This window comes from Martes martes, assembly GCF_963455335.1.
Source record: "Martes martes genome assembly, chromosome: 3".
Classification (NCBI taxonomy): domain Eukaryota; kingdom Metazoa; phylum Chordata; class Mammalia; order Carnivora; family Mustelidae; genus Martes; species Martes martes.
The window spans coordinates 180797097-180821011 of NC_137890.1; the positions used below are offsets into that span (position 1 = coordinate 180797097).

At 38.3% G+C, this 23915-nt stretch overlaps 1 protein-coding gene across 2 annotated transcripts; it reads right to left on the bottom strand.

Moving 5' to 3' along the window:
• Window positions 1-1931: 1931 nt before the first annotated feature.
• ICOS (inducible T cell costimulator) lies at window positions 1932-23915 on the bottom strand. 2 transcript variants are annotated; one of them, XM_080798568.1, is made up of 5 exons: window positions 23796-23915; window positions 7790-8128; window positions 6786-6892; window positions 5674-5758; window positions 1932-3990 (listed from the first exon to the last, which is right to left on the bottom strand). In XM_080798568.1, exons 1-5 carry the CDS (start codon window positions 23851-23853, stop codon window positions 3950-3952), a joined length of 630 nt encoding a protein of 209 aa, XP_080654694.1. In that variant the 5' UTR covers window positions 23854-23915; the 3' UTR covers window positions 1932-3949. The 2 variants fall into 2 exon arrangements, with proteins under 2 accessions (XP_080654694.1, XP_080654693.1); XM_080798567.1 differs by lacking the exons at window positions 1932-3990; window positions 5674-5758 and having other exon boundaries at window positions 5849-6892.

Sequence of the window (23915 nt, forward strand, 5' to 3'; positions counted from 1 at the left end):
GGAGAGCCCAGTGCCAGGAGTCAGGACTCAAACTGACTCATTCTAGGCTTGGGCAACCTGGAATGAGGAGTCGGAGCCCAGGCAAAGGAAGGAAGCTAAAATGTCAGGGAGGGCCCACAACCGATATGGGAGATTCATACAGTGAGACTGAGCAAATATGTAAACATACTAAAGATGGTAAGAGTCAGGGTTCTCACTGTCCTAAGAGGGCCAAAGATAGAAAGGAATAAACCTGGAATGAACCCTGGAATGTTACACTAGAATTAAAGGTACAGGTATGATCCCATGTATTTCAACATATATAGATAGATACAGAAATAAATACAGAAATAGAAGTGTATATATATATGTGTGGGTGTGTGGGTGTGAATGTACACACATGTCCATGTCTCTAATAATATATACATATATAGGTCTATACACAAATATACACACAGTTACATCTATATTTAAATATATAGATGATAAAATACAGAGAACAAACTGAGGGTTGCCAGAGGGCAGGGGATGAAGGAGAGTGGGAGATACAGGCTTCCAGTCATGAAATGAAGAAATCATGGGCATGAAAGGTATAGCATAAGGAGTATAGTCAGTGATCTTGTAATAGTGATGTATGAAAACAGATTGTAGCTACACTTGTCTTGAACAGGGCATAAAGTACACTTAAAGAATCATTGCGTTGTACACCCAAAACTAATGTAATATGTGCCAACTATACTCAAATAATATATATAAATATTATATATACATATATTGGCATATATACACACATATATTCATACATATTTACATCTGTGTGTGTGTGTGTGTGTGTGTGTGTGTGTGTATCCTGGTTCTGCCCACCAAAGGTCCTAGGAGCAGGGAAACCCTAATAGTAATGAGCATTTACTAATGCCTAGATCTAGGATTCTAAAAACCATTGGCTACTCAAAGAAACCAGGGCTCTTTGGAGAAACGGCTGATGCCAGCACTGGGATGGGCAAACACTAACTGAGTGGGGAGTATCTTGTCCTGCCAGGAGTGGGAAAAGGTGAGCATCAGAATAAGATAACGACATAACAAATGTTTACCCATTGCACAGAACAGGAAGCCATACAGATAAAAATGAACGAATGAATACATTGAAAATTTGACAAGGAACAGACGATTTAGAAGGTTTCAAAGGACCTCCCCACAAACTGCTTGTTAACTATAAAGAGGAAAAGAGTATTTTCCGGTGGAGAAGCTTCACAGACACCAACTTAGTCAAGGTGATCAAAATGAACATTATCAGTAATAGATCAAGATCGTGAGCCACCTGACAGGATGCTGCTAGAAAAACACGGCATCGCTCTTGTACTATTTTTGCCAAAGATCGATAACCTGATTTTAATTATCAAGAAACCTCAGACTAAACCAAATCAAGGGACATTTTACAAAATGACTGCTTGTAATATTCAAAAGTCAAGGCCGCGCCAGTCTAGACTGAGGAACGGCCAGACTGAAGGATGCCACAAAGACATGACGACTAAACACAAAGGGAGATTCTGAACGTAATCTTCCGCTACAAAAGCCATTAGGAGGATAGCAGACGAACTTGAATACAGCTTGAAGATGAGATGGCAGCAACGTATCAGAGTTAATTTTCTGATGTGAGTGGTCCTATCGCGGTTATGGAGACAAGGGTGTTCCAGTCTCTAGGAAATACACACTGTTCGGAGGTGATTAGGGCATTAGGCCAGAAACTCACTAAGGAAAAGAAGAGTCCTTCTGCTGTACTTACAGGTTTTTTACAAGTCTGTGGTTGTTTCAAAATTTAAAAAAGAAAAAGAAAAAACAGAGAGGGACTATCCCGAGCAGTGTAATACCTTCAAGAAGGTCAAGTTTGCAAGCGCTAGTTACAACTAAGGCAACCATTTCTGTCCCCCCAAGAAAACACTGTGAGGTAGTTTCAGTTGCTGAATATCAAACATTTATTCCTTAGTTTCCTACTACTGCTAAAATCTAGTTCATGAGAAGCTCCTCTTAAAACAAGTCTTTATTTCACAGAAATTGTATCTTTTAATAATTCACCTTGAAATGTCCAGTGCTGAGGAGGAGAATGCTTCAGATCCCCAGTTTGGACCACCAGGTGGACCCCACATGAAGGCTCCACTCCCCACTCCAACCCCTCACCCAGCAAGCTGCAGGCCACTCTGGGAACACCTCTGCGGAGCCAACCAGGCTGTCCAAGTCAGCTGGAAACAGAACCCCATACTTGATTCAAATTACAAATGCAGTACTGTACTGTACACATCCAGCATTACACACGCTTACAACAACATAAGTGTGCATAATGACATACCTGGTCTCACTTTTAAAGTATGCTAGAAGCAGGCACCTACAAATTTTAAAACTACTAAACAACGCCGTTTGACCTAAAGTTAAAAATATCGTTGCACTTACACTGGCTGCTTCAGAAACATTGGGTATGCAAACAGGAAGTGGAGAAAAGAACCCAGCTAAGACTGGTCGCATATTTTGAGTATTTAGGAATCTTTCCAACAAAATCGTACTCCAAGGAAGCCTATCCTGAAGGGCCAGGGCCATTTTCCAGGCTGAATGGTTCCTAGGAGAGGAAATCATGCTGATGTTCCCTGAGACATCTGTGCTTCCTCCCAGACCTCGGAAGTACAAATGCAGGCGGACTCGCCGTGATCCCCAGGGTGACTTCTGCCACTGGGGGTGAGAGCAGATGGTTGTCCTTGGCTCGGGGGAGTCTCTCAACCCTTGAAATACCACACCTCCCCCCATGTCTGGAGGGCTTCTCCAGGCTGATAGGATCATTTCAACCTGTAAAGCCCAGGGGTCAACATGGCTATAGTTGGGAAGTGAGCTCCAGGAACTATAGCTTTCTGCTGAGTGAATCATTGGCTCTTTCTCCAGGACAATGCTTGAGAGGGAAAGATGATTTTGGTAGTTTTGTTTTGCAGTTTTAATATGCTCTGCAGAAACAGCCAGGCTTGTTATTAATAGCACCATGAAAACATAGATAATGGTAGGAAATAGAATCATACAATAAAGTCCCTTCTGCTTCTGGGCAATGTTTTGTTGTGTAGGGGATTTGTTTGTTTGTTTGTTTGTTTTTACCACTACTGTGGTCAAAATAAGTCAAGAAAGTAAATCATTTTTACGGAATTTGGGAAAATAAGTTGTCTTTCTGGAGCAAAAATATTCTTATCGGAAGAATATAGGTAAATGATATTCATTAGACTGCAACTAAATATGTATTATATGTGTTTTATTGAGAAGTAGAGGGGGAAAATGTAGACCTAGATCCTTACTCAGAATGTCTGTCAAGTGATCGCATAGAAGTATTTTAAAAAAGAGAATTGAAGGCAGACGAGGGCATCTAAACTCTTGGAGTGTGAGACTGGGGTTCAGACGTTTGAAAAAAGTACTGTGTACTAATGTATTTTAAAAGTATGGTTATATGTCAACACCTCAGAAATAAACTAACTAATTTTGAAGCATCTCCCTCCAGTATCTCATTAAAAAGGAATGCTCATTCCTGCAGAAGAAGAGGTAGTCTGTTAGTGAAATGCAAACAGATACTGGCCCTTGGCTGCCCATTTGCTTTGCAGATTTAGTACTCTCGGCCTCTCTTAAAAATATCTGTAGATGTGTTTGTTTTACTCGCTGGTGCATTGCTAGAAGCAGGTATGAGGATAGGAATTCCGTCCCAGTGAGGTCTATTTGCTGAGCACATGTGAGCCGGGCTTTCTGTAAAACTAGTTGCAAGAAGGTGTTTTGATAACCCAACAGTACTGAAGCAGCCTGTTAAAATCCCTTTTCACTGATAGAGTCACTGATCCAGGTTGAACAAAACACCAGCAGAAGATGTATGTACTCCAATCAAGTGTTACTCTCCATGGTCCAGGGAATGTGGGAATCTTGCACTTCACGTCACGGGGGAGCTGACCAGCATGGTTCATGCCTGGGTGCCACAGAGTTCCAAGTTATGAGTCGTACCTGTAACAACATGCAGCATAACATTTTTGAAAGCACTCCATTCCAATTCCCCTCAACACGTTTGTCCCTTTGATCTGCCTCCCATGCACCCACAAGTGCCATCCAAACTCTTCTGTTTGCTTCAAGACTTAGCAGCAGCTCCACATTTTCCGTCAAGTTTTTCCCAGCCCACTCTTGACTCTTGTAATAGACATTATCTGAACGCTACACTTTGCTTAATTGAGTACTTTTGACATTTTCACATGATTCTACCCTCTCTGCAAACACATCAGCTTTCCCAATGACATTACAGACTGAACACAAGGACTGTCCTGAGTCTCCCCTTCCTCTACCCAACACAGATTACTCAGCATGATATTAAGTATATAATTATCATCCAATAAATATTGGCAACTGAGACATGCTCTTCTTGAAACTGTGTCTGCTTGGTGGTTTCAGAATACAGAGAGACCCTACCTACCTTCAAGAAGTTTGTACTCTGGTCATGTTCGGTTGTTACACTTGGTAGGTGGGGTGTGAAACTTCCCACATCTGATTCAGCCACAGCCGGGGTAGACGCTTCGGCACATGCTGTCCATTCTAGCACAAGAGCCCCACCATGCATTTCTCTGCTTTCTACCTCAGGGCTTTCTCTGAAGACTTGTGAGACACCATTCCGAGCATCGAGCATTGCTCCGGGATGCTCTGGCAGGCCACCCTGAGCCAGTGGATAGACACCTCACCTGCCATCCTTGAGAAGAACAATTCTGGGAGACATCTGAACACTTCTCAGAGGTTCTGTGGCCTCCAGCTGAGATCTCAGTAATACAACCTTGATTTGCTTTTCCTCTTTGCTTATCTCATACTCCCTGCTCCCTCACCCCTTTTTTTTCCTAGGGTCACCTTTCAAATAAACTACTTATAAACTCAAGTCTCTGTCTCAGGGTCTGCTTTCAGGGATCTGAGCTAAAATGGACACATTATCATCAGCAGGGAGATTAGAAGAAAAGTTGTTGTTTTCAACAGCAAAGCCGTGAAACATATGCTCTTTGCTAGTCACAAAGCTATGGTAGGAAATCTCTAGGGAGCAAAAGAAATCACTGAACACCCTGGACATAACAACCCTCAAATTGGCAATGTTCACTCTGAATGGAAAAAAGCAAAGTCACACCTAACTGGCCTTGTGCCGGCATCCAGACTCTCTGACCTCGTACTTTCTTTTCATCAGAATAACACCAGGCTCCCCGACTCCTCCTCCTTCCCCTGGGGAGCACCAGCCCAGATCTTTCTTCCAAATCTCTGCCCAAAACACTCCTCTACATGTTTGTGTATCTCCCATGCCTCAACTCAGTAATTTGCACTTCATCAAAACCCAATAAATGTTCATCAGGTGACTTAAAGAACTGGTTACCAAGGGAGACTTAGAATCATCTCAGTTTTTGAAATACCAGTTGGAAAACTGCCTTGATACAACAGTGGCTTGTGAATCTTCTGCTTGATTACTTTAATAGTGGTTAACAGACTTAATGTTTGTTTTCAATGTACTGCAGAAAGTAAAAACTTAAAGTGAAAATTCAGAATTTCACAGAAAATCTAAAATTGGGCCTTAGAGACATTGGCCCTTCCTCTAAAATAAAAAATGAAAATTCCAGACTTAATGTGAAGAACACAGCACTCTGCCCAAAGCCCCAGATGGAGCGGTACCTGTGAATCCGGGTTTTTTGGCTGTGTTCACTGCTGCCATGAACATGTATTCACTGTTAGGGTCATGCACGCTGGATCGATATTTCTGGAAGAAAAGTCAGAAACATGGTTTGTCATCTGCTCTTCCTTATCTCCATCCCTGGTCTTTTTTTTTTTTTTTTTCTTTACTGTTTTTGATTCTTGGTTGAAGTGGTATGTGACAAAAATGTTAGGTTATGGCTCGGGCTCCTGACTTGTGGCTAAGTAGGAGAACAATATGAAAAGGGCTTTAAATAAAGAGCCTTCTCCCCAATTTTCTTCCTCATTTTTGTTTTAATTGTTTCTTCCTCTGTAGATTTAGATCATGGGCCCTATCTCACTGTCTTCCTTCTTTCTCTTTCTTTCCAAATTCCATTCTGGCACAGATACACCCACGGTCTGGTCAATGATCACACTGTGGATATACTTGGGTATTAGTATACTTGTGTAATATGAAAATGATGTTAACTTCTTTTATTGAGAACCTCTACTGTGAAAGGCTAGAAAGAATATCCCCCAGCACAGAGAGATTGTTTTGTCCTTGTTATCTCCCTAGCTTTTCTGTGGTGTTCTTTAAAAACAGAGTCCTAACAACTTACCATGGGAAGAAGCTGGTCATTTCCTTCTCAGCTACTACTGGAACCTTATAAGACTTTCTCACTGATTGTTCAATTGACAAGTTCAGGGAAACATTAAAACTGACGGTTTCATCTTTGCCCTGGCTCTGGAAACTTAAAATCAAATGCAGCCTGCATGTAATAATTCTTAGAAATCAGAAGCATCTATTTTTATGTTTCAATCTTTGTCCTGCCTTTTTGTGTTTTCTTGGCCCCGATTCCCTTATCTTTTTTGAATAATAACAATAACAGCTCCCTCTGTAAGCCATCAAATCCTTTTTTAGACTGAAGCAGCTGTAAAATAAATAAGCTTCTCTGCCAAGTTAGTAGTTTAATTAGTAGGCATATCTTGTGGAAAAGAAATTGTCTGTCTGTTAATCGAATTACTCTGGCTAGAGCAATATGTGCTTTGATGAGTAAATAACTACTGATATTCTTCAGTAAAAGCAAATGCAAGAGAAAATAGACATCGCTCACCTTTTTTGTAAGCCAACAAAGAAATACGCATCCAAAAATATAGACTCCAACAAAAGCTGCACATCCTATGGGTAACCAGAACTTCAGTTGGCAGCAAGTCTGTGATTCTGGGTTGGAAAAGAGATGTGTTAAGGGAAAACTGAGAGAATCAAATCTCCTCTTTCAGTCCTGAATCACAGGTTCTTTTACCAAATTTTTAAAAGTGATTTAATCAAATGAAGTTTGGCTTCATTACCATCATGGAATCCAATAAATTGTAAATAACATCCTCTCAGTACCATAGCAAGAATTTAAAAGCTAAAACCTAAAAGACTCTATGCACATATATGTTTATAAATGGGGTTAATAGAAAGGACTTTTTTGGTCCATATTTTTGCAGAAAAGTAAGTAGGAACAGTAATGATATAAAACTATTATTTTCAGGGATGCGTAGGTGGCTCAGTTGGTTAAGCGTCTGCCTTCAGCTCAGGTCATGATCCCACAGTCCTGGGATCAAGTCCCCCATCGAGTTCCTTGCTCGGCAGAGAGCCTGCTTCTCCCTCTGCCTGCTGCTCTCCCTGCTTGTACTCTCGTGCTCTCCCTCTCTCTCTCTCCCATGCACTCTCTCTGGCAAATAAATAAATAAAATCTTCAATTAAAAAAACTATTGTTTTCAATTATTTCACTCCACAAACCAAAACCTAAACTTTATGTGAATAGAGGCAATGACCATGAAGCCATGGATTTAGATAATTTGTCTTAATTTTTTTCCTGATATCTAATGGCATATGCAATTTAAAGACAACATGATCTATTTCTAACATAGCAGTCTACATGACCAAATTGCATATTACTGGTTAATACTAATTATTATTAATCCCTTGCATATTTTCATAATAAATGACTGCCATCAATTGCACTAAAATGAACTCACAAAAGATACTTATTTACATGTTTACATTCTTGAGAAAAGTTGTTAAAAATGCAAATGTACTCTTGAGTCTGAAAGAAAAACATTGTCTTACCATAAACATTCAAATATTCTCTGCTAATGTTCTTTTCCTGGAAAGGAGGAGGATCAAAAATTGACAGTTGGCAGGTATAGTAACTGGCATGAGAACTGTCCAAGTTATTCAGGAAAAAGGAGACACCGTCATCCGATAACTCAGACTGACAAAATTTTGGATGCTTAGTGGGCACTGTGTTTCCACTTTCCTTTGTCTTAGTGAGATCACAGAGCACTTCCGTCCCTTTCCGCAACTCCATTTTAAATTGCCAGACAGTATCACTGAATTTGCATAAAATTTGTACACCTCCGTCGCGAAATGTAAACATCTCAGACTTGGCAGAATCCTTGATTTCTCCTGGATGAAAAAGAAGAAAAGAAAGCAAAAGCGACATTTAGTGAAGATGTTACTCTAATAATTATACTTGAACACAGAAGTAATGTCTTCTTTTCATACAGTCCCCTCTATTGAATCAAAGCAAAAGAATTTTAAAACCAAAAGAACATGACAAAGAAAAACTGTGCCCTTGGGGGGAAAATAAACCTAAACAGAAATTTGTTTGTTATATATGAATATATAATATGTAATATATTAAATAATATATTTACATAGTATAATCAGACAGATACGGTGCCTGCCCTTTCATATTGGAGACAGATGGTAAACAAATAAATACATAGTAAACCATCCTAATTAATGCTAGCGATGGAGTACTGTTCAAATAAATGTGGGAAAATTATTAGCATGACAGTTTCTTGCTTATGTTTTGAATTCTCTGCCTTTATTCCTAAAAAGAATATATAACAAGTGTAATGAATGTTTAAGGAAAAAAAGTTGCCCAGCCCTACAGTGAAATAGGAATGCTATTTATGTGTATTTGCTCTTTACCTTCCAGATATATATAACAAACATATTACTTTGTGTCCTGCTATTGTCATTTAATGGTATATCATAGATGTCCCATTTTTTATATAATTGTCACAAGTATCCTTTTTAATGACTACATATTAGGACATAGTATTAATACATAATTTGTTAAAGCCTTCCACTAAGATTGAATATTATGGTTATTTTTAGCATTTTGCTTTTATGACACATCACCAAAATGCTTAAACATGATTATAACACTATGTATTGCCACACTGCTTTCTGAAAGAACTCCCATTTGTGAGAAAACTAGCATTAGGCAGGTGGATTCATTTGCCACAACTCTGCTTGCACTAGTTGCCTTGATTTTATTTAAGACCTAGCACAGTTACGGGCACCTGGGTGGCTCAGTGAGTTAACCCTCTGCCTTCGGCCCAGGTCATAATCTCACGGCCCTGGGATTGAGCCCTGCATTGGGATCCCTGCTCAGCATGGAGCCTGCCTGCCTCTCTGCCTGCCTCTTTCCCTACTCATGATCTCTTTCTCTCTGTCAAACAAATAAATAAAATCTTAAAAAAAAAAAAAAGATTTAGCGCAGTTATTTTCCTTAATAGTTATAGTCTTTAACTTATGGCTCTTACATTACAAGGGAAATAGAGTTTCCGCTTGGGGATTTGATTGTGAAAATATGTACAAATGTTCTAGTTTTTCAGTTACAGCAGTCCAGATCCAAACAAATTCCTACACCAAAACAACCAAAAATGCTGAACAAAAAGGTCTAAAAATATTATCAAAAAGCTAGGGGTGCCTAGGTGGCTCAGTCAGTTGGACATCTGCCTTCAGCTCAGGTCATGATCCCAGGGTTCTGGGATAGAGCCCCACATCAGGCTCCCTGCTTAGCACCCTGCTTAGCTCCCTCTCTGAAGTTCTGCTTAGCAGGGAGCCTGCTTCTACCCCTTTCTATCCCTCTGCTTGCCACTCTCCCTGCTTGTACTCTATCAAATAAATAAATATTTTATTTTAAAAAAAGGCTTAACGAGGTTTCACAAAGAGGAGAACCAGACTCCAGAGAGAAGAGCAGAGCTCAGAAGTTGCTTTTATTCTGAGAGCATTTGCTGTTCTGCCAAGTTCAAGCTTTTGTTTGTATGTCTCAACTCCTAGAGTCTGCAAAGTAAGAAATCTAATGAGCCTCTCCTCAATAAACTGGGGTCTCAAGGGTTCCCTTCCTGGAATAGTTAAGCCAGAAGAAACCCAGCTCTTATGCGGATTATAGCTCACCTTCAAATCGTTTCAATGATCCAGAAAACCTAAATCCTTGAATTTTGTTTAAGATGATTTGGATCATTATTACCCTTAGGCTTTTGAGAGTAAAAATGCAACTATTCCAGGAAGAGATTTACAACCTAGGTCTCAAATCCTATCTGCAAATAATATTTAAAAACAATGACATGCAAGGAAACAAAACAATAGAAACAACAGACTACAGAAACAAACCCCCCAAAATCATATATTTGAATTATAAGATACCCAAAATTAACAATTGAGCTTACTATATTTAAGGCAATAAAAGAGAAGCTTATAATAATATCTGCAAAGCACAGGAAACTAAAAAAATACAACTAATTTTAAAAAAGAATCAAGTAGAACTGGCAAAAAACCATAGTAACTATGATTAGGATAGGTTCAAAGAATATTAGAGCTAAAGAGAGAATTGGTGAACTAGAAAATTAGGTTGGAAAATTATTTGAAATGCAGTCCTCATCCAGATTTAAGAATCGCAACAAATCACGAGCAAATTTTTAAAATATGCAAGTCTAGACAAATCATAATGAAAGTCCATAGAAAAAAGACTAAAAGAAAGCCATAGAAAAGAGACTGATGACCTTCAGAGAGGGAGCTATTAGACCAACAGGAGATGTCTCAACATTAACAGTAAAAAGTAAAGTGAAAAAGAGTAAAGGTATATATAATAAGAAAAACTTCAATAAGGGAAGCATGCATGTTATCTCTTACATACTAACTCAAAGAATAGAAACAATATGTATCCTAAACAGATATCACAAAATGCAGCCTAATGATCTGGGATGAAGGGAAGGAAGTGTTGGAATCAGAAAGGAAAACACAGGGATGGAAAGCCGCCTGAGTGCTGACAGTGTTTCATTTCTTGAGCTGTGGTGATTATGGGAGTAAGGTAGTAATGTTTTACAATGATTCATTAAGTTGTACATTCATGTTTGCTTTTCTGTACAGATTTTTTTTCTGGAATACAAAATTAAAAATACAGAAGGAAAATAATGTTTGTTCCACTTTAAATAGAGGAAACAATGTAGGCACAAGGCAAAAAAGGAAAAAGTGGATAGCATGAGCCTAAGTGTAGTCTACGTTAGATTCAAAGAAAGGCTTTCTTGCTTGGGGACTTATTTATCTGAAAGTAAATGATGTTGCATGACTATTGTTCTGATGTTTATGTCTCTATAGCCTGTTGCCAATGATAAAATCAGTGGGCTCATTCTCAGTTTCTTTAGAAATGTTCAGAGCACATTTCCCAAGGACTTTAGAATGACAGCAAGAAAGCCACAAAGAGATCTTGGAGCAAAAGTGACTGTGACCACCATGTAAACACATAGAGAGATGCACTGTCTTGTGTTTCTGAAGATGTTTTGTCAGCAGCTTTCCTTCTCTACCCCGTGCCCACACTATGACCCGTAACCCAACACAAGATGAAATGTAATAGTCAGCAGTGCAGAGTAGTGGAAGTACAATATCGTGATTCCTGAGGAAATGAGAGGAAAATTCTGGTCTTGCCATTAGCAAGTCTGTGACTTTGCTACCCTTCTGGACTTCAGCCTCTTCATCTGAGAAATAAAGAAGTAAAACCAAAACTTAAGATTCTTTCCAACACTTACTCTCTAGGGATCCAGGATCAAAGTACATCCAGAGGAGACTGCAAACAACTAAGAGAGCTATGACTTTGTTGTTGTTCCCATAATTCTCTCTGGAGAATTATGCTGGAAAAATGAAATGAATGAGACATTTACATTCCCTATGAAAGTATTTAGGTAGGGCTAAGCAGACTACCTAAATTTTTCTTGAGAGATAAGTGCCAAGGTCGTGTGCCATTGACATTAGAGGAGTAACTGGGGATTCCAAAGTGTCATTTCTGCTGGACAGTGTGACTTGTTCATTTTTTCATATTTAATCTAAAAACTTCTCAGGTGAGGGGCGCCTGGGTGGCTCAGATGATTAAGTGTCTGCCTTCAGCTCAGGTCATGATTTCTAGGTCCTGGGATCACGCCCCACGTGGAGCTGCCACATCGGGTTCCATCTCAGCAGGGAATCTGCTTCTCCCTTCCCTCTTCCTCTCCCTCTGATCATGCTCTCTCTCTCTATCTTTCTGTCTCAAAGGAATAAATAAAATCTTACAAAAAATTTTTAAAAACTTCCCAGGTGAGCTTTTTATTATGAAATGTAGTGATAAGACACCTGACTTATGTCTCTACATACCCAGTGCTTAAGCTTTTCATCTGGAAAACCTTTTGACAACTCTCAGTCTGCAATTTGAATGTTTTCAATTAAAAGAGTCAGGTATGATATTGAATCAATTATTTCCTAATTACCTGGTAGACCCTGTAGAACAGATATGCTGAAATACCTAATTACAAATGCTCCCTAGCCTTTGATGACACGTGAAAAAATAGTATCAAAAGGAGATCATCCCTATAACCATGGCTAAAGCATTTAGTGGATCAGCAGACAATATAAGGAAAACCTAAATGTATTAGTTTCTTAAACTGCAGAAATAGCTAGAATCTTTTCTTCATCCTCCCTGGATGTTCTCATCTCAACTCTAACATTCAACCATGAGTGCTGGTATCCCAACACCAATTTTTATAGCCAGTGTTTGTTTTGGTTGAGTATCAGATCTTTTTGGTCAGTTCTTCTGCCATATTGGAAGTTAAAAATTGTGAGTATTCCCCTCACCAATCTCTTTCTTATTGTTCTTTCTTCTTTTCTCTCAGCTTAAATTTTTTTTTTCACATATCACCTCTTAATATAAATCATCCTCCATGGGTACCTGGGTGGCTCAGTCAGTTAAGCATGTGCTGTCTGCTCAGGTCATGATCCCAGGGTCCTGGGATCAAGCCCCATGTGGTGCTCCCTGTTCAGCGTGGAGTCTGCTTCTCACCCTCCCTCTGCCACTCTCCCTGCTTGTGCATGCACACTCACTCTCTCTTTCTCTGTCAAATAAATAAATAAAATCTTTTAAAAAATCATCCTCCAAAATATCCCTTCTCACAGTCTTTGATATATTCCTCATCCTCCCTAATATCCCATCTCCATCTCCAGCACCCATAGGTGTTCAAAGACAACTGTCCATGTTTCAGAGCCCCATAAAGACCTTCTCCTTCACATTTCCTATAACATGATTCAACCTCCACCCAGCATCATAAACAACCAGACCTGGTAAACTTAGAAATTATACAGCAAGTCTAATTATTTTGTTTAGACAACTAACAACCCAGACAGATTAGATTATTTGTCTGAGGTTATACAACTTCTTAGGTGCATAAAAGATTCTAGGTTCAATCTAAGGTTGAAGTGCCACTAGCAACAACCGAGGGAAGTGTAATGGAAACAGGCAACCACATGAAGCTAGATAGTTCATGGTCACTACAGACTGACTCTTATAGGATCATATTAAAATCTGTCTACAGGAAGAAGGGCTAATTTCCTGTACCTCTGTTTTATGTCTGGAGGGGTCTATCCACTACTCTTGCACCTAAACTTCAACTGAGCCAAACCAGCATCCTCTCTCCACAGGACTACAAGAGTCTCTTGATTTTCTGCTCTCACTCCAGCCCATTTACCATCTATTCTCCTCAGGAAAGCCAGAATGATCTTCTAACATTCACAGATAATGTCATTTCCTGGCTTATAAAACATATACCTCACTTAGAATAAAATCCACCTCCTTAGCCTGGTTTCCATGACCTGCATGATCTACCTACCTCTCTAACACCATTTTACACCAGGCATTCACTATACTGCAGCCACACTGCTCTTCTTTCTATTCCTCAAACATAAGCAACTGGTCCCTGGGCTTTGAATTTGTTGGTTTTTCACCTGGGATGTTCTCTCAGATCTTCACATGACCGCTTCTTACCTCTTCAGCGGCCACTGACTGACCACTCAATCCAAAATGCACCCCATGTCATTTTCTATCATATTACCTGAGGGAAAGTATTTATTGTTATCTAAAATTACCAGGTTTATTTATTTATTTGTTTGTTTGTTTATTGTCCCACCATAACCTGATCAGCCTTAAAATCAGGCACCTTGTTGATCTTATTCATCAATCCCTCCCAAGTATCTACAATAGCACCTTGCATGTAGTAAGTCATCATAAATATTTATTGGAAGGATGGACAGATGAACAAATGAATATGTAGATCTCAGTGATGTTATAAATCTGGGGAGATGAATAGAATAAACTATGTAAAAAACAAAAAGTCTCTTAGAAATGATCCAGTTAAGCCTTTCATTTTATCTTTACATTTATCAAGCTAGACCAGGAGCAGAAAAGTGAGTATCTTGCCCAGGATTACAGAGCTCATAGCTGGGACATGATCCCATGATTAGCTATGTCACGTTGTCTTTCTCCTGGAAACAAGTACGTGCAAATATGTAATCAAGCAAAATGTATAATCAATCAATCAATCCCCTGAAATGGAATCTCAGATTCTAATGAAAATTCTGTGTGAGCTTCAAAGAAACAGGTTATTTATCTGTAAATATACACTAGCTTCATAAAAACTTGTTTAGATAATTGATGATTCTCTTGACTGTTTTTTGTCTATAGAGGAGAGGACAAGTTTAAGCCTGGTTGATTATTTAGATCCTCCAGAGTGCACACTTCTTACATTTTCCCAATGTATGGCCACAATAAGTGCCCCTGGACCAATGATTTTTCCAATATATCCAGATGTTTCATAACCACAACATGTTATGTTAGTGACTTGTGATAAAATACCACACTATATCTTTTAGCATTTACTCCACTACTAAAAACACAATAAAAATATGTTCTCTTGAATCCTGGTAATGGGTCTTAAAAATCTGAATATTAGGTATCAGTTTTTGTTTTGTTACCATATCTATGTACTTCTTGTCGATACTTCTAGATTATAAGTACTCTAGAAAACAGGTACTATGTCTTCTTAGTCAAATCTCATTGACTGCCATATCTAAAGGGTACCACCTTCCCAATAGAGGTTCCAAACTGTTAACTGTTGCTAACTATGATTTTTATAACATTACTTTTGACATCAGTAGACTTATGTTTTCAAGAGTAAATTCAGAGTCTTTATATTTAAGTGATTTCTTTAGGTTTTCAAATTGTTTAAGGGACAAGAACATTCTTATCTCCAGGGTGAGGGCCGTATGGGGGCTGTTAAGAAAAAAAAAAAAAACTTGGAAGAAAAGATCATTCACCTGAGAATTGTACTGTGGCTCAGAAAGTTTATTTGTAAATTTGTTCTTTTAATATCTAAACTCTTCCATTTCTTCAGTATCCGATGGTCTTGCTAGAACCCATCCTGCCAGGACTCTTTATAAGCAGTTGTATTATCCTCAACTGAAAATCTTTTGGCAAAAACATGTTAGAAAACCCACACAATTTCGGAGGGTGTGAGACTGATCAGCAATTTGACTTTTTCTCCTCAACTCAGACTAACCACAAACCTTCACAAAGATCTGAGTGATAGAAAGATAAGATCTCCTGAGTTTGCAATTAATGATAGTGCTTATTAAACATATTTTCTGTAATCAAACAATAAGCTTTAGCTTAGCACAGCAAATGAGTGTGACATAAGAGGTGAAGTTCTAAAAATTGCAATGTTTATTTAAGTTCTGTTACATTTGATCTTTTACTAAGAAATTTTGGGTTTTAAAAAAAATCTGCATTTACCACTTTTTTCCACCTTTCATAAAAGAATTGTCATTTCTTGTAAGTCTACTGGCTATGACTTGGATTTTTATACATGCATCATTTCTATACTTACATTACTCTTCAAAGGCATCCATACTCTAAAGAAGTGATTGAAGTCAGTAGGTAGGATAGGCAAAGTAAACCCAATCTGATCTAATTTTTTAAAAGATTTTATTTATTTATTTATTTATTTATAAATAAATAAAGCAAGAGTGAGAGAGAGAAAGCATGAGAGGGGGGAATGGTCAGGGGGAGAAGCAGACTCCCCACTCAGCGGAGAGCCCAGTGGGTCACTTGACCCTGGGACTCAGGGATCATGACCTGAGCCAAAGGCAGACGCTTCACTAACTGAGCCATTCAGGTGCCCAATCTGATCTAAATTCTTAACATTTGTAGAAGAGAAAGATAAAAAATGTGAAGAAGAAAAGTGAGGAGAAAATCAAAAAAGTCAAAAGAGCATACAAACACACACACACACACACAAACACACTAAATGTGTGAATTGTTTTTACTCTCCAAGGAACTTTGTATGGAGGAATAAAAACAATCCTTGGTCCTCTCCGGTGTGCATCTTATTATATATATAATAAGAAATAATGGACTGATTTTCTTCTAGCAAAAACTTTCTTTGTAAAAAATGGAAGAATGTCAAATAGGTTATAAAACTTTATAGCAATATTCATGAAGTAGTTAATTTTCAAACAAGTTATTTTGTTAGTTAATTCATTGTCATTGATTTGAAATTGTCCTACCGGGAAATCACAAGAGATTAAATGAACCAAGTCTCTTCCACAGAAAGGGGAGGAGAAAGAATTTCATTAACAACCAAAAATATCCACATTATTTCTCATCCCTCAGCTGCTATCTAAAGCCCTTTGGGCACAGAGACAAGGAAAGCATTGGCTTGGTGAACTTGTTATATTTAAGGCTCCAGCTCTCATCTCTACTCCAGTAACCCACACCTTTTATCTCAGCCACCCCTTCCCTTGTCTCCCATCCCTTATATCCAATTTCCTTTAACATCTCTATCTGGTTTCTTCTGATGATCAAGAGTAACATTTCCACCCTGAACTCAATATTCACTCTCAAACTCAAACCTCGTCATTTAAGGGAGTTGCTAGTCTGACCCCTCCTGACTCTCCTGACCCAACTGACCACCCCGTCCAGCTGACTGTAGCTCCAATATATCTCTTGAATTCAGTTGCTTTTCTCTGTTCCTATTGCCAATCTAAGAACTTTTTGTGTCTTCCCTCATCTATGGAAGCTTCTTGATTGAACTTCTCAAGAGCGTTCTCTCCCTTTTCAAGTCCAGCCTCCATGCTATTCTCAAAATTGTGTTTCTAAAAAGCATTTCACTCCCCAGCTTAAAGTCTCTATTAGATTGTGGCTTACGAGGTTAAAAAAAAGAAAGAAAGAAAAAGAAAAAAATCAGTTGTCTTAGCATTACACAAACTCCTTTCACAATCTGTGGACCACATATGTTCAAGCCACGCTAAACTTTTTGGCAATTCTTCTCACATCCTTAAACTATTCCCATAAACTAGAATATCCCAGTACATCTTTATCTTTCTAGAAACCCCATTCATTTTTTCCCCATCATGCTTTAAGAACCATTTTTAAGGTCCCTGAGACCTCAAAGGCTCCTCTCTATGCTCTCAATAACACTTAGTTTACACCAATATATTTAGAATGCATTATTGGCTTAGATCACAATTATTTTGTCTGTGTTCCTCATTTAAACATGAGCTTCACAAAGACAAGTACTGTAGTATGGTCACCTAAATCATCCCAGGACCTGGAATGTATTAGAGGCTCAAGGAAATAAATGGATGCATAGAAAAACATGGAGACTGAGCCTGTTGGCAAATGTCCCACAATGGACTGAGGAGAAGAATGAGAAAAGCAGAGCAAGAGACTTTGTTCACTAGATATTGTTCTCCAGTCCAAAGGCAAATATTCAAACTAATGATGCTCAACCAGTTCTCTGAAGCCTAATAAGTTTGGAAGTTAAATGAATATTTAAGCATTCAAAAGCTTCCAAATAATAATATAACAACAACTTGTAAGCCTTGAGAGTTTATCATGCATTGAATACTGTGTTAAATGCATTAAATGAAATATATGAACATTTGATGTTCATAACAGCCTCTTATTTTTTTTTTTTAAGATTTTATTTATTTGACAGAGAGAAATCAGAGCTAGGCAGAGAGGCAGACAGAGAGAGGGGGAAGCAGGCTCCCGCCGAGCAGAGAGCCCAATGCGGGGCTCGATCCCAGGACCCTGAGACCATGACCCAGGCCGAAGACAGAGGCCCAAACCACTGAGCCACCCAGGCGCCCCCATAACAGCCTTTTATGTCAGATTTTCTATTTTGACGAAACTGAGGCTTGAATAACTGCCCCAAGGCTACTGAGCCAATATATGGTGGAACCCTGATATGAACCTAGACAATCTGAGACCAGAATCCACATTCTTAAGGAGTTTTTTAGTCCAAAAATCTAGTCCAACCCCCTAACTTTATAGAAGCTACAGTGTAAAAGCCAAAGAGACTTGCTAAAGAACAAAAACAAAAAACAAAAAAAGAAAGAAAGAGCAAAGAAGAAGCTTTTAACATTAAATTTGACTGGATAGTCATGTTCAGGTATTTCTTTTCCTTCCAGATGTATTAGGTATATTAATGTCCTAAATACTTAGAGTACTATTTAGATTAATGCCTCATATGTATTCTGTGATTTCAAGTTATCATATGCCAAAAATATATAAAATAATTTCTTAGATATGAAATTATTTTGTGCTGAAGACACTCATTTCTCTACACACCCTCATTCATCAACCATTATGTGTTGAGCTGTCCCATGTATTTGAATCTGTAGCAAAGTCTAGCTCCTTCTTCTGACAGGGTCTAAATTTTTAATGATTATTCTGAAACTTATCTGCCTATAGACATGTAAAAATATGGATTCACATACACAAACTTTCATCATCATTAAATAAGTACAAACAGGAACTACTATGAGATATTTGCTTTAGACCTAGAGAGTACAAAATAAACACAACTTTAATTATGAGCGCACTAGAAGCTTTGTTATTTTCTATGAATGGATGTTTTTTGGTGCTGAGTCCTAGAAAATTATAAATGTTGGCTGCAAAAAGTTTGATTTCTCAAATTTAAAATAGCAACATTTAAGTCATTTTCAGTTGCTTGTTGAAGGTGCCATGCCTGTGTCAACAGGGCTCAGACAAACGACAGGTTCTATCAGATCTAGTGGTTGACAGAATCAAAATTCTTGAGTCTGTCGTCCAACCTAAAGACTACTTGATTTTTCTTAGCTTTTCCTCAAGCAAAGTAGAAACAGGCATCAATGCATTATATGTGACCCAGAGGAAGCCCATTTCCCCAACATTTGACTCTCTTTGAATTTGTAGATCTTGGTCTGTTTTGATCAACCTTACATGTTAAACCAATGAAAAAAAATCATATTTTTACTAACTAGTTTTCATTTGTGTTCTATGTTTTCTACCTACTTAAGTTCCATTTTCTAAAATATAGTTTTGAGTTTTCATGAGAAAGTTTCAAATGCCAAAGATCTTATTTTACTTAAAATGACCAAAAAGTACCATTTGGTAGACTCAATTTATTAGAATAGTGGTAGCACAGAAATACCTTTTATGGAGTCAATGTAGCCCTTTCCTAGGGTATTGAATGCAACAGATGATTTTTAATTTTTTTTTAATTTACAAAGTGTAATAAATCCTTTTACATATAAAATGCATATCCTTAAGATAGGAAGGTAGCTTAAGCTGTGGGTTTTGCACAGTTTGCAACTGTGAATACAGAGACCAATTTTTTTTTAAGTCAAACAAGTCTATGTACCTTACAGTGAGCAAAACTGAGAATTAGGTCCTCTTTACACACCTACATTCTGTTTCTACCAAGAAATGAGATTATGCTGCTAGCAATTTAAAAACTATAATATTCCATTTCACCTGAAGGAGTTGCTAATATCAATGGCAAGTTATGAAAGCCACTGTGTTCAAAATGATGAAAAAACAGGGCACTCAAGATCTTATGTGAGAATAATAGGTATTCCTAGAAAGAAGAGAAAAAGACAAAGAAAAAGATATGATCAGACAACTACAGGGAGAAAAATATCCCTGAAATTTAAAAAACAAAAAGCAAAACAAACAAATAAAAAAACCCCACCAAGTTTACAGATGGAAAAGTCTCACCCAGTCCCAAGCAATGCTCATGAAAATCCTCACAAAGCTAGGCATGTATTGGTGGAATTCCTGAATTCCAATACTGAAATAAATAGCATATGAGATTCTAGAGATTTTTTTTTTTAAGTTACTTACAAATGAATGAGAATCAGACTATCAGGAAACTATTCACCTGCCATTCTAGAAGCCAGCAGACCACAGAGGGGATCCACAGATCATTAAGAGAAAAGATGTCAGTCCAGGAATTCTATTCCCAGAAAAGATATTAGTCACTGATCAGAGTAGAAGAAAGACTTCTTTACCCATGCTGGAATTCATAGAGTTCAGGTATCTGAAGAAAATAATGGAAGCTACTGATCACTGTATCAGAACAGAGATCACAAGACAGGAGCAGAAAGCAAGAGTGATACTGTCACTGAAAAACCATGAAGGAAGCATAAAGAAAGGATTCTTAAAACAGAAGAGAAATATTGTAAGAGGAAACTAGCAATGATCTGTAATTATTATTTCAACAGAGCCCAAGGTTGGGGCCGGGGTGCACTGACAGGACAGCATGAGAGTGGGACAGGAAGAACCCTCAGAAGTTCTCAGGTCAGTGGGGAGTGTGGGGTCAGCACATCAGGCAAGGCCATTGTTATTATTTATTTTAAGCCAATAATAAATAAATAGACATTCTAGATGCTCTGAACATAATGACTTACTCAGTTAAGAACTGTAGCCAACCCTCTAAATTACAGAGGCAAAGAGGGAAAGTTAAAAGAACCCGACAAAGATTTTTAAAAAAGAAGATAAAATGGCAAAAGAAAATAGATAGAAATAAGCGTAACAATGAAGGGATAAAATGAAGTAAAGACTTATCACAATGAATGGAAATGACCTGAGTTCTTCTATGGGGCTGGGGGGCCGGGGGTAGGGGGGTGGGGGGAGGAATTTGGATTTTTAAAAATCCAATATGAATTCTTGAAGGGAGTGGTGGGAGGAGCTGAAGGTCAGCTCAGATCAGCAGACTTCTCTCTGAGCTCTGGGGAGGAACCGATCTGCAGACACCAAAGGGCTGTTTTTCTTGGGGTGATGGAACTCCAGAATCATGGATTGGAAGGTTTAGAAACAAAAGCGAGGCTCAAAATGAACCTGAGGGTTATCCTCCCAGCTTCCTCCCAGAACACACTCTAAGACATGCGCGTTTATTAAGCACCATCTGACTTCCATCATTCCCACTCATGCGCAGCCTCCACACTGATTTCAGAGTGGTCTTTCTAAAATCAGAATTCATAAGGTCACCAGCATGCTTCTCACTGGGGTGTAGGAAGAGGGTCTTCTAAATGGAGGTAGAGGTTCACATTTTTCCTAGATCCTTTTACACACAAGAGCTTCCTACTGCTCCAGAATCAGTAAAAGAAGATGGCTTTGTTAAATTTCACACTAAGAACAATAGATAAGAAATCACCAAGATTTCCTGCCTATTAACTCACTAACCAAATGTAACACTGACGAGAATTTCTCCCCTTTAAGATTATATCTCTTGCTACTTCAGTGCAATGTAGAACATAGGGATGTTGGAGTCAGATACATTTGTGTTCTAATCTTTGTTCTGCCATGAATTACTATGTAACAAATCACTTAGCCTTTCCTGGTCTGAGATTCTTCAAACATCCACTGAAGGTAAGAATACTTAACCTTTTGGGGGGATGAGAAAACCTACTTAGTTGGGAAGACTATGCCAAAGGAAAAAACCCTGCAAGTGCTTGGTGCAGGCTTTGAAGAATGGGTAGGTGCTAGATAAATGCATCCTGATGGTATTTTGAACATGGAGAAGGTTAGCAATTTATGATCTCCCTTTAATCACTCATACCTCAAACCAACAAATGGCTTGTCATGTGGCATAGTTTTCTGAGTTTTCTGAGAGTGAACATTGGTTTTATTCCATTGGAGCCCAAGATGAATATCATTCTAGAAGCACAATGTCTTCAGCAGCTTAGTCTAGTAACTTGAAATATTCTACCTAGGTTGGATCTATCCTTCCATCTATCTTTCCACAGAAAAAACACAATTGTTAATTCAAATTTAAAGCTGATAATAAGCACACTATCAGCAACCGTAGGTGCCTAAATGGGTTTAGCATATTGGGATAACTTCTGGCAGTACAAACCCTTCAATGACTTATACCAATATTCTTGGAAAAAAATCCAAAATCCTTTACATGACCCATATAGTCTAAGTGGTCCTTGGCTTCTACTTTTCTTTCCAGCATCATCTTGTACAATCCCAAACCCATCTCCTTCTGTGCTGAGGAACACCCGCCATCTTACAGTTCCCTGACCTTATCTCATTTCCTCCTGCCACTGGTCCTTTGCACTTCCTCTTCTCCTGGTGTGTAATGTTCTTCCTCCCCCACATACACTATCCTTCCCATTTATTCCACTTATCCTTCAAATCTTAATTCAAGTGTCATTGCCACAGAAAAGATTTTGATGAACACCACTCCTCAAGCCCACCCCAATACGGGCCCAGGCTAGAGAGGCTTCTTTGTTACATTCTCTGAGTTCTGCCTGTAATTATCATTAAGGCATGGGATTATTCGATTAATGTCTCTCTCTCAGCCATTCAGTTAGTTTCCTGAGAGCAGGGACTGATGTGGTTTTGTTCATGATTATACATACAGCAGCTAGCACTGTACCTCCCGCATGGCAAGTGCTTGGTGTTGTGTGAATGAACAGAGAAGTGAATGAATGAATAAATGAATATCAGTTCCAAAACTATTCATTTGTCCCTCATGCTGCTAAAAGATTTCACTGGGCTGTAGACAAGGCATAAACAAGCAAGTAGCCCCCCCAAACTGACTTTGGAACTTGTAAGTAGACTCTAATTGTTCACTCTTCATTCCTCTTTACTTAAGAGCCTTTGAATCACCTTGAGCTACCAGATGAAACACTCGACCAATCTGCTTTTGTGTTTTAATTCTTTGGAGAGAAAAGTTAACTCTATTTCCTTGCACCGCTACAAAGTTTATGTCTAGACAAGATTATACCTACTAGATTTCTTCTTTCATTTTTAGTGTTAATACAATTTAATACAATTTAATCCAGTTTAATACAATTTCGCTTTGCTTTGCCAGCCTCAAGAACATGACTCAGAGTGAAAGATAAAAAATAATATAAAAATGTACCAAGTAAAAAGCAACAGAAACATGTTTTTCAGTTTAGTTGTAGGTCACATTATTTAAATTGTTCAAATAGTCTGATATATACCATCTAAGAAAGAATTGAGGACTTCAGAATAGTGGTTTGCTTTTCTTTAATGTCTCCAGGGACTAGGGAGCCTTTTTACAGTGTCCGCTACTCCCTGGCCTTTTAGAAGGACCGTGACACTTCGTGTCAAAAACAAAAAACAAAACAAAACAAAACTCAGTGGCAGCCTGGACATTTCTGACAACAGATCATCCAGATAAGATTAAAATCAAAATTCTTTTTTTCAAAGCCCTTCCATTTTATTTTCTCCTTCAAAAAGAGTTCCCAGCCCAGATGCCAGGACTATTTTACTTTCATTCAGTTGACACAAGTCATTTTGCCTTTCATCTTTCTCTGAGAACAGTAAGCCACTCTTCTACTTTCTCCACTAACAGGTAACTCCAAGCAAGTAATTTAAAATTTTAATGGTCTGATGAAATATTTTTTCTTCATCTTAAAAAACACAGTATCAAAGGAAGCAACACAAACTCAATGCCATCAACTGTGACATGGCGACACACATGCCCTGAGCCGAGGGCTTGGGGCTCTTCTGCAATTGTTTCTACTTTCAAAAACAAAAAAAACAAAAACAAAACGAAACACAGGAAAAAACCAACAAACAAAAAGCCCTCCTATTGGGTGCCTGATTTTTTCCCTTTTGGGTTTTCTTAATGTTCACTTGAATAATAATTTAATAAGAAATAATCAATGGGCCACTTACCTGTTAGGACTTCAACTTGGAAGCAGAAGAGAAGGAAATACCAGAAGTCTGACTTCATGTTTGCCAGAAACAGATGCAGTCCTCACCAGTGTTCAAAGCTGACAATGAATTCATGTTCTC

Coding starts and splice junctions, on each gene's coding strand:
- ICOS (XM_080798567.1), bottom strand. CDS start 23,853: ATGAAGTCAGACTTCTGGTATTTCCTTCTCTTCTGCTTCCAAGTTGAA. Junction 8,129..23,795: donor CCAAGTTGAAGTCCTAACAG/GTAAGTGGCCCA, acceptor TTTTTCATCCAG/GAGAAATCAAGGATTCTGCC. Junction 6,893..7,789: donor AGAATATTTGAATGTTTATG/GTAAGACAATGT, acceptor TTTCCAACCCAG/AATCACAGACTTGCTGCCAA.